The 11,598-nt window shown below is 36.9% G+C and overlaps 2 protein-coding genes across 3 annotated transcripts; one reads left to right on the forward strand and one right to left on the reverse strand.

Annotated features, from left to right (window-relative positions):
• Window positions 1-787: 787 nt before the first annotated feature.
• LOC106785477 (protein-tyrosine sulfotransferase) lies at window positions 788-9,678 on the reverse strand. 2 transcript variants are annotated; one of them, XM_014745992.1, is made up of 8 exons: window positions 9,024-9,672; window positions 3,326-3,617; window positions 3,049-3,182; window positions 2,472-2,580; window positions 2,200-2,394; window positions 1,868-2,121; window positions 1,549-1,746; window positions 788-1,449 (listed from the first exon to the last, which is right to left on the reverse strand). In XM_014745992.1, the coding sequence occupies exons 2-8, from the start codon at window positions 3,467-3,469 to the stop codon at window positions 1,329-1,331; spliced, it is 1,155 nt and encodes a 384-aa protein (XP_014601478.1). In that variant the 5' UTR covers window positions 3,470-3,617; window positions 9,024-9,672; the 3' UTR covers window positions 788-1,328. The 2 variants fall into 2 exon arrangements, with proteins under 2 accessions (XP_014601478.1, XP_014601479.1); XM_014745993.1 differs by having other exon boundaries at window positions 1,360-1,449; window positions 1,536-1,746; window positions 9,024-9,678.
• A 316-nt stretch (window positions 9,679-9,994) lies between these two features.
• On the forward strand, window positions 9,995-11,506 carry LOC106785478 (protein lin-7 homolog C). The gene is made up of 5 exons (XM_014745994.1): window positions 9,995-10,184; window positions 10,300-10,341; window positions 10,411-10,523; window positions 10,602-10,847; window positions 11,113-11,506. Exons 1-5 carry the CDS (start codon window positions 10,148-10,150, stop codon window positions 11,269-11,271), a joined length of 597 nt encoding a protein of 198 aa, XP_014601480.1. The 5' UTR covers window positions 9,995-10,147; the 3' UTR covers window positions 11,272-11,506.
• The last annotated feature ends 92 nt before the right edge of the window (window positions 11,507-11,598 follow it).

Consider the following 11,598-nt stretch of genomic DNA (forward strand, 5'->3'; position numbering starts at 1 on the left):
TTCCGCATGATATTATTATTTTTCTTATTACAAAAGCATCTAATAAGTTTTCTTTTGTATTACAAAATTGAAATTAAACTTTGTCGAATTATATAACACTCTTCCCTATTGAAATACAAAAAATTCCATTATCAAAATGGTGATACACGTGGCAGGGAATGTGTTAAAACTTACAATTAGATAGACGATTGGCCAAGATTTTCTTGTTCGATGTTTTTCATTTAATTTATATTTTCAAGATCTTAGCCAACGTGGAATGAAAGAGTGGTGGTAAACGGTAAAAAAACTTTAGAGTTGGTATATAATATTAAAATAATTTAATCGCATAATTTGTTGGAAACTAACATTCCAAACGATACTAAATAAATGTTCACATCGCAATGAGAATCATCCGCGTAAATATATATATATATATATATATATGTATACATTTATATGTATGATACAGTTCTCTTTGCAAATGATTGTATTTAATTGAGAAACGAAAAAGAAACAAGAAAAAAACAAAAAACAAAAAGTATTAAAATCAATATAATTTAGTCTAGTTTATAACGAGAGAAAAGCTATAATAATTCTTTAGTTTGCATTCGTACAAGAAAATATTGAATGTTTTATTCCTTTAGAGTAATCTTTTAGAACCCGATGAAGATTTTCTATTAGAATGATAAAATAATCCAAAAATCGAGATATATCGCTAGAGATTCAGGACGGGGACGCGAAAGCTCTTTTTTAGATATTTCTTTTAATAACACATGTCGCACGTAAAGGATAGAAAAAAAATAAATAAATTAATCATTACCTTTTTTTTTCGTTCTCTTACTTGTCTAAAAAGAATAAAAAATATAATTTAAATTGAATGAAATTCGAATGGGGTTGATGTATAAGTTTGGAAACGATGCGACTCGGTTGAACGAATGATAATGAAATAAAGAGGAAATGAATGACAAATAAAATATTCGGAAAGCGATAAACAAAATTATCATAATTGTTATTTCGAAAAGAGGTCGTCGTCGCGAGAGATTACAGTGAATTCCGCGGATTCGATTTTCCCTTGGTTTAGGTGGTGGGTGAGAGAGTTTGCGCGTCTCCGGGCGCACTGCGCGGGAGTTGCGAGGATGAAAGAGAATAGAGAGAATGTGTGTAAGAGAGAGAGAGAGAGAGAGAGAGAGAGAGAGAGAGAGAGAGAGAGAGAGAGAGAGAGAAAAAATGGGACGAGCCGCATCGGGTATTCGCGTGGTACGTTTTGCATTTCCGTTATACTATGACGGTAAATCGTACGGATTGGAATAAAGCGTGCCTAAAGAAGGTTGCTCGTCGATCATCCTTGGTCACGCATTTGGTGGAGGAGGAGCGTTGGTAGTATCGTCCTCGTTACTCAATCCAATTGGTTTAACTCGTAGATCGAATTGACGAGCTTTCTTAGCCCAAACTTCTCCGTCGGCTAGCACCCTAAAAAATAAAGAAAACAAAATAATAGGGAATAAAATGTTTGTAATAAATAACATTTTGTAATAGAGAACTATTGGAATAATTACAAGTAATAATTACCGTCTGGTATTGTCGCTAACTAGACTGTCGGGGGCACCGTAAACGGGTGGATTGGCATAAGGATCATAACCGAGAACGGAAAGCATCGGCGCAATGTCTGGCATTTCCCTGACTACATCATCAGGAATGTTGCCCACCCATTTGGTCAAAGCTTCTAGATTAACCGGCTTTATTATCTGATCCGACGATCTCTCGACCCTGCATAGTTGAACAAAAACGAGCATAGAAAAATGACGATTAGATGGAATTATTGGCAACGTTCGTATGATCATTTCGATGAAAAGCCAAAGACGTATTTCTTTTCTTTTTTCTTACTAACTTGCTCAGAGGCACGCCGCCAGGTTTGTTAATAAATTCCTCGTGATGCATAACCGATTCGTTCCAAGGCACGTCCAAAAAATGTAAAATCTTTTTCATCCATTGCCTCGGATGTAAAACCAGTTGTTCGTAAGGTACCATCAAACATCTCTCCGATCCAACCTCCCGACATTGTCCATACATTGCGGAAATAGCGTGATTCCATCTGATCAATGATTGACGATAAGACGTCAGATCGAACCCGGTGATGGTGACCTAGAAATGAGGAGAGAACGTTCGTTCGGGAAATTCATCGAGTAGGCGGAATAGAAAATTCTACGAGACTTTTTTTACCTTTCTCGAGATAATGGAGTGAACGGTGGCTCGACCATCTCGTACCATAAAAATAAACTTGGCGTTAGGGAAAAGCTCGAGCATGTAGGAGCCCATTTTCAGGGTTAAGGGGTCTTTGTTGCATAATCTAGCAGCTGGTTCCGCGTGACGAGCTATTATCTCCAAACAAAACGCCGCTATTGCGCTGTCTATCACCTACAAAGTAGTTTTATCTAAGTAATAAATAAGCTGAAATTGATTACATTCATCTAGTTTACTAAATAGATGCTTACATCTTTAGAGATACCAGCTTCCGTGAGCCGTAGATTTTCTCTCTCGGATTTGGACCAGTGCATCTTCATTTGCAGAATCCGCGGTATAACTCTGGTCTCTTGACCGCACCTAATGTTCGAATTAAGCTCTATCGGACGATGTCGTTGGTTGGCGTGCATTAGATATGCGCGATTGAAGGCGAAAATCGATTTACGACCGTCGGACGAGAGAGAAGGGTGGATAAATTAGAATAGGAATACGTTTACCATGCCACGTTTCACCTAGCACGGCAACTTACAACATTCTTACCTTGAAACGTGAGGTTTCAAGGAAGCAAGTAAATAGTGACAACTAACTAATCCTCTCTCTCTCTCTCTCTCTCCCTCTCTCTCTCTCTCTCTCTTTCTCCCTGATGAGATTTCGTAGAAAAAGAAAAAAACTTTGTTAAAAATGTATACTCGATTAATCGACTTTCAAAAGTCGTCGTTTTTTTTTCGAAAAAGAAAAGGGAGAAGCCAGAGAGGAGATTTATTTACCGATTTGTTAGGGGGAAAAACCGATGAGAGAAAATGATTGCTAACGACCGACTGCACTCACCTCACGTCGGGATGCGCATCGAGCATGGCGCGCATCAAGGTCGTGCCTGATCTCGGCACGCCTCCGATGAAAATAAGCGGCATGTATCGATCGTAGGTGTAGGTTTTATGGTCGAATGGTCCAATAACGTATTTCTGAAAGCGAACGGTAGAAACACATTCATATGCGTAAAAAAAAAAAAAAAAGCAACTTGGACTAGTAGTTGCATTTTCTTCCCTTCTCTTCTTTCTTTCCTTCCTTCCTCCCTTCCTTCCTTCCTTCATTCATTCATTCTTACCTCTTTCGCGAGCATCGTGACGGCAGGTCCGTTCTTATCGGTGCCGCAAATGATACCCAGCTGATAGAGAGCGAAAACGAAGAGCAGCGCAATGAAGCAGAGAATGGGCCCTTTTCGGCCGGCACGACTCGACAGCAACGACATGCCGCCTTTTCCTGCCGCCCTTTCCTGCCCCCTCCTCCTCCACCTTCTCCTTTGACCTTCTCTATCCAAAAGCGAATAAGATTCGCTCCGCTACTACTCGCTGCCCTCCAGCTGCCCTCCTGGAATAGCTCTTACTAGCTCATCGCACCTAAAGGGAAAACAAATTTGTTTTTCTATAAAAGAAAAAAATACAAGAAGAAGAAGGAAAAAAAGAAAATTAATAGCCAATTTGTAAATCATTGAATCCTGTAATACACGAAGAACCCATCGCGTCTTCCCTCGCCCAACATCTTCTTGATTGCTATGTATTAAGTTTTTATGATAGGTCAAAAGAAACGAAGATAATACGATGGTGTAAAAAGGGTAAAGGTAAATGAATAGTCGGGCCGATGGTCTATGAAATGCGATCAACAATTGGGACGCGCTAGCGAGGAAAAACAAAGAGGTTCAAAGAGAGAGAAAGGTTTATAGGAACGGAAGGAGGAACGGAAAAAAAGAACGACTAGGAAGGATCAAAGGAGGAGGTCAAAGGACGACGAAAGCCTCATCTCAATTCGACTTGAATCGGCTCGGCTCGTATCCGTTTTTCTCAACGATATGACTTTCAGGAAAAGAGCTTTCTATTTCGCGCCTGTCTCTCTATAACCTTTGACCTCTTCTCGTGCAAAAGCTACGCCCCTCCTCTTCGCTCTGCTATGTTCTACTCTGCTTCCCTCCTGGACCTGTTCGTCGTTTCAGTCCTTCCTACCCCACCACCCTTTGGCCCTTCTTCCACGGACTAGAGACGAGGACAATCGGCGCATATTGCTCTAGCCTTGGGCGAGACACGTCGTCGTCCTACTACTCCTCCTTCCCTACAAATTTTTATATTCATTTTTTTCTTTTTCTCTTTTTTTTTCTTTTCTTTTCTTTCCTTTTCTTTTCTTTTCTTTTCTATTCTTCACTCCTCTTACTTATCACACGTAAATCTTAACTCAACGTTCCTCTCTGATTTCGCTGATTTTGAATAAAACATAACTGTTGTGCAATATCACGGCTCCCTAGTGTTAAATATTTCAGAGGGATGATTAAATCAATTTGATTTGGATACGCGTCGATTCCTATTTCCGACCCAATTTACACCAATATCCCCGCGTCAAGGTTGCATTAAGGGTTCCTTTTCTTTTACGTATGATTGTTAAATATTTCAGAAGGATGGTTAAATCAATTAGATTTGATTACACGTTGATTCCATTACTAATTCAATTTACAACAGCATCTCTCGTCAAGGTTGTGTCAAAGCTGTGCATTAGTGTACCCGTTCGTTTACTTATCTCTTCTATAACATGGGTTTACTACTAACCGAGAATCTCTCACCTAAATCTTTGATTTTGAATAAAACAACTGTCGTGTCCTATATCCAGCTTTACCTACCAGTTAAATATTTCCTAAGGATCGTTAAATCAATTAGATTTGACTAGACGTCGATACTATTTCCGATCCAATTTACAAAAGTATCTCGTCAGGCAGGTACAGAGGAACAAAGAAAGAGAGAGAGAGAGAGAGAGAGAAGAGAAAGAGGTCCGACAGATCGATATTTACGATAGCACTTACTCCCTTGGCACCCAGACATATTGTTTCCTTTCGTTTCTGATTAAAGTACGAGTGTGTTTCGCTTCCATGAATCGCGCGCCATTCTCGAGCGTTCCCATTTCTGCGCATCGTGTTTATTATTAGAGGAGAGCTTTCATAGACCTTACAAAGAGAAAAAGAAAAAGAGAGAGAGAGAGAGAGAGATTCTCTTCTCGATATCGATGACGACCGATGTTCCCGTTCGTTATCCTCTCTTTCACTGTATGTTTTACTCTCCTCTCCTCTCCTCTCTATTCGATTTGCACTTGTATTACACTCGAATTATACGAATCACCAATTTCCATTGTCATTCTGATTACAAAGTGTTAACGCTTCGAAATAGTATCTATTTCTTGAAGATTTAATTAGGAACCTTTTCTTTTGATAAAACTACCTTCATCGTTAAATACAGGAAGGACTAGTTAGAGAGAGTGGTGGTTTTGATAAAACTACGCGACGAGCTTGCTTATCGATCTTCCCAGTAAAATTGAATTAAGCTCCCTGAGGAAAAATAAGGACTGGAATAAAAAAAAAAAAAAAAAAAGAGAAGAAGAAAAAAAAAGAATGAGAGGGAAAAGGGTAACAAGAGGATAGGGTGAAGAAGAAGGGAGGGAGATAGGTCGATTTGGTGGCTGAGTAAGTCGTTCTTTAGAGTGCAACCAACTAAGAAGAGAGAAGGCAAGACGAGTAGCAAGGCGGAATAGAAGCAGAGAACACGACGAGTAGGAGTAACAAGAGGCGAAGAGAAATTTTCGAGAGACGAGATTTAACCGATGGATTTATCGCATTAGCGATGAGACCTCTAATAAGATCGACACCGGAATTCTTATTAACCACTTTGTTACTGCTTTCTTACCCTGATCTATATACGTTTATAAAGAATATTACTATTTTCTCTTTACTTGTCCAATTATTTTTCTTCTCTTATTTTTTGCTTTTTTTGGAAGAGAACAAGGTTACATTTAGTCTTTCGCGAGAAAAATGTGTTTTTAAACATGTAAATCGTAATATAGAACTAAAGTATGCGCGCAACCTACATTAAATTTCACTTTGGATAAGAAAAGCGTGGGAAAGTTAGTCCGTTGTCTCTGGTAGATAATTTTGTAGAGAATTTTTGTTACGAGAATGGTGGTCGCGTGACGAATATCCTACACCGTATGATATCACACGCAAGATATATGCTCTGTAAAGTAGAGACGTGGAGATCCATTTACGTTGAAACACGCACACGTCGAAATACGTTTGTGTAATACGTGTATGTGTATATTTGAAATGTGTCCTTATCTATGTATGAATCTTCCTTGATATTAAAAACGTTCGTTTATTCGAGATTAGCTCACACAAATCGGCCTTCAATCGTAGCAAAATGTTTGTTCTAAACAGAAACGAATGGAGTTTGCGCACGAATATATTAGAGCACATGCATCATTTCATCCAAATAAATACAGCTGAATAAGCATGGATTATATTACTGACACTGCTACCGGAAATAATGACAATAGATTAGGTGAATAAAATTGCGAACATTTTTTGTTAATATTTATTTTTATTACAATTATTTGTATTGTACAACAATGAATAAAACTATGGAAGAAACGCAAGGATTTTGTTGAATCTGCAAATGGTTCTCATATCAGTTTCAACAAAAAAATAAAGAAAAAAGAAACACCAATGCTATAGTGAAACTTTTATCGATTAGTTCATAAGGATATTATATACCATTTAGGCTTTGTTATTAACAATATAAAAAGAAGTTATTCATGCCTAACTGAAACTAATTTTAACTCGGCTTACGTCAATTTAATAGTAAAAACGGCTCATATTTCGATAGGTATCGTTAAAAAAAGAAAAAGAAAGAGAAAAAGAAAAAGAAAAAAGGAAATACCTTATTCGACTTTCTATCGGGGTAAAATTTGTCGATCGATCGAGCATGATCGAGAGGAAGAAAAAGCCTTGAAAAATCACTGACGATTCGATCGAGCTCCGATCGGATGAGTAACTACGAAGTGAAATGGAATTCTGAGAGAAGGTAAAGGCTCGTCGACGTTATCGATTCAATCCGTACATATAATACATACGTACATAGATAAATAGATACACGGATACATTTATACATAGATACGAGTATATGTAGTGGTGAATGCGCATAGCTGTATTTACAGTCCATTGGAAACCATTGGACGCTTTCGATTAACATGTACACATGTATATATTCAGTATATACTTGACACTCGACGTGACCATCCTTATCAAATTTACAGCGACACGTGTCCCAAAAGGGTAAAAGGGGAACAAAAGGGATTATCGAATCGTTCGAACGTGATGATCGTTGATAATGTTTTCAAACGAATTAACATACACTTTTAGCACCGGACGATATTGATTAGTTCTTTTTCTCTCTGTTCGTTAGAAACATAACGAAAAATAATATTCAAATAAATTAAGGGAGGAAATACGTGTAAAACGATGTTTTCATTGTGATGTTCATGCATTTTTTTAACGCATTAAAAATTTATATGATTTATTAATATTATAGGGTCATTTTACACATATATTTGAGAACATATTCCGAAATTTGTAAAGATTTATCTCGAAAACTAGCGGAGATATCCGAAAAAAGTTAGACCGCTCCGTATTACATGCCACGCGTTCCGACACTTCAACGACGGACGCTCACTTAATCGCTTATAACTTTTGAACGAATAGCAAAAATTAACTTGAAATTTTACTTTTTATTTTATTTTTAAATAGTTTTACAAGCGAAAAAAATGGAATTTTTTGAAGCCTCTACACGTATTTCCCCCCTTAAGAGTTCTCTAACTGTTGATTTGCTACATTACCCATGTAGAATGAAATAATAAACCAAATGCAACGTTGTGCAATTCGACGCGGTAGGATAGTAAATGCGTGTTATGTAGATTTTATAAAATGGTAAAAGGGAGGCATGTAAATTAGGTAAGAAAAAACGAGGAAAAATGACGAACGGTAACTCTAACGATCTCGAATTCTTTCAATATTCAATCGACTTATGTTTTCATTGAGAAATATCTAAATTGCGTTTGATGATGTAATCGCTGAGGAATCCTGATAAACAAGTGTACCTCCAAGTTAGTATGATATATGCATAGGTAATTACGAGAGGTTTAATATAAGCCAACAAATAGATCAAATATATTTAATGCTTTAATTGTAATATATAAAAAAAAAACAAGAAAACAATCATAAAATCAATTTCTTCCACTGTCACAATTAACATCACATATTATACGTGTGTATATTTATTCGAATTATAATTTTAACGTGCACACATTTTTCCCAAACATCGGTAAGAACCTTTCAGGCAACTTAATGATTTAAACGTTGAGTTAACCGGTAATTTCATGCCGGTGTTAAAAAAAATGCATACATATATATATATATATATATACATAGAATATAACTCAGCAAAAACTTTCCGTGCAACCCGATATACACGTATACATTATATAAACTAGGAAATAATACAGGTTGAATGGGGAATCGTTGAAGCATTAGCGGTAGTTAGTATTACGTCACGAATCGAGGTTAAACGCGCACGCGACTTGTGTATACGGGCGGCATGGTCATCGACGCATCAGGTGTCAGTCACCTCTTTCTCGTGTACCCTTCTATGTGTGTGTGTGCGTGAGTGCGCGCGTTTATATACGTATGACGTTAATAGAAAAGAGAGGGAAAGACCGTTGTCTCTCACACGTGTGCGCGCACTGTATTTACGCGCGATCCCAAGAAAGGGTCGAACAGTTCAAGAAGAACAAGATGATGAAGAAGAAGAAGAAGAAGAAGAAGAGAGGAAAGAGTAAGACAAATAGAAAGAAAAGGAATAGTAAATGAAAAAGGATAGAAGAAGAAGACTGGTGTCATCACCTAACTTGGAATAAACCAGCAGCACAAGCCGTTCACTTACTCGTTTTTCTACGACGAGAATGCGCCTTCCTATCCGCCTGACCTTTCACTACTTTTTCCCTCTATTTTTTCTTCTTATTCTTCTTCTTATTTTTCTCCTTCTTCTTCTTCTTCTTCTTCTTCTTTGTAAATCTTCCCTTCCTTCCTCCTCCTTCTCCTTCACCTACTCTGCCATCTCCTCCCTCTCGTTATTATCGTTTCTCTTTTTATTTCTACGAGAATCAGATTCACTCACAAATGAATATGCACGCACGCATGCATCTACTCGCGCGCGATCATTCATACACACATACACGACCCAAAGAATACCACGCAGGACACACTAAGCACACACGAATATACACTCTCACGCCCAGTAGTCAAAAGTATTTCCCTTGTCTCCGTCTAGAGTGGAATAGAACGGACGACTTATTAAGATATGTTATTCTATCTTTGATAAACAGATAATTTTACACTTATTCCCTACGCAACGTCCGTCAACCTAAGCGCGCCGACGACTGCATACTACTGCACAATGCGAGATCTACCACGAGCAAAACTACAGCGCACGATTTACGCGGATCAGCTGCTATCACGATACTAGCGCCATTAACACACTTGTGCGCTTTTTATCAATCAATTACGACACCAACTCCATCTATTATACGATGCAACAAGGCGCATTTTTAAAGCTGCATTTTCTAACCTTTTCCACCCTTGGAATATCTGATATTTCGTATTTTATTGTATATTATATTTGTGTCTGCATTTTTTATAACGAAAAACACTTCATTTTAAGCGTATAACAACGTGGCAACATGATTGTCACAAAAACGTAATAATGTTGAAATTATGATTCTTGTAGTATCGTTCACGAGATGCTACTACTAGTGACGTACAACAAGAAAGTGCATTTCTATGACGACGAATTGTCGAGATATTTATTGTCCAATCAAAATTTAAATACGAAATAATGCAGTCACGTTTGAAAACTTGCTTTATAGATCCTACTTGCAACCTTCCAAACTAGATCAAGCAAGTGGAGAAACATTAGAATTATTAATAATATATTTATAGAATTAGCAATAATCTGATGCGATAGAATATAAGTTTCAAGTTATCTGGCATTGTTTAAAACAGAGAAAAATGACTACGATGGGCGAACCGCTTACCTTAGCACGAGGTAAAAATGACTATATAACAATTTGACAGCAACCGTCATGTAAATTAATATTATATTAATAGTAAACTATAAGAGTGCATTATTATTGATTATTTCTTTCATGCTACTTTTCCAGATGTTAAGAGATCCATTGAATTGCTTGACAAACTACAAAAAGGTAAAACGTTAAAGTTCTATTTCGAATTCAATATCTGATATACGTATTAATCTTAGATGAAAATTCTAGGTGGTGAGGTTCCAACAACGAAATTAGCTGCGTTACAAAAAGTATTGCAAAGCGATTTTCTTAGTGCCGTAAGAGAAGTATATGAGCACGTATACGAAACCGTAGATATTCAGGTATAATATTTTATATTTATTTTGATCAAAATTAAAGGAAATAAATATTGAAATGAAATAAAAATCATTTGTGCAAAGGGATCCCAAGATGTGCGTGCATCGGCTACCGCGAAAGCCACTGTCGCTGCATTTGCAGCTAGCGAAGGACACGCACATCCACGAGTTGTAGAATTACCGAAAACTGAGGAGGGTCTTGGGTTTAATGTAATGGGAGGAAAGGAACAAAATTCTCCTATTTATATTTCACGAATTATTCCTGGTGGTGTCGCGGATAGACACGGTGGATTGAAACGTGGAGATCAGCTACTTTCCGTCAATGGTGTGGTTAGTAAAAACATTGTTTTGTTTTTTCGGAAATACTTGTTAGTTTTAACACGTTAAGCTCCAAGCCTCGTTTTTTGAGTTTATCGTTTAGACTACGACGATCTGTCAGTCGTAGAAAAAACAAAACATAAGAATGTCGGCCATCGATGACCGACACGGCCTGGACTAAAAATCTAAAGTCGGTCCATAGGGATCGGCATGGTGTTTAACGTGTTAAATTCATTAAAAACTGTAAGCTCGTCTTACCCGAAATAAATTTTATCAGTGCGTCGAAGGAGAGAATCACGAAAAGGCGGTAGAACTTTTAAAACAAGCTCAAAATTCAGTTAAGCTTGTTGTTCGTTACACTCCACGGGTTTTAGAAGAAATGGAATTGCGTTTCGATAAACAAAGAGCTGCACGTAGGCGTCAACACATTCAATAAAAAAACTGGAAGACTTAAATAGTTTTAATAATATTTCGCAATATCCATGTAAGTGTTCAAATATAATTTAATTATTAATTTAAAGATAAATAATAATAAAAAAAACATAAGAACGATTTATTTACTTTCATTTATTTCATATTCTTAAATTATAAGAATATAATATATATATGAAATGTTTATCTCGTGTATATGTATATGATATAAATATAATGAAAGAACATTAATCTCTCTATTTTTCGTATTATTTTTTAATAATAAAAATAAAGTGCAATTAAATTTGTATATATTTATTAAAAGCTCTATCGATTTGCGAAATTGTGAATT

This window comes from Polistes canadensis, unplaced genomic scaffold (assembly GCF_001313835.1).
Source record: "Polistes canadensis isolate GaletaPanama2010 unplaced genomic scaffold, ASM131383v1 scaffold_51, whole genome shotgun sequence".
Lineage (NCBI taxonomy): Eukaryota > Metazoa > Arthropoda > Insecta > Hymenoptera > Vespidae > Polistes > Polistes canadensis.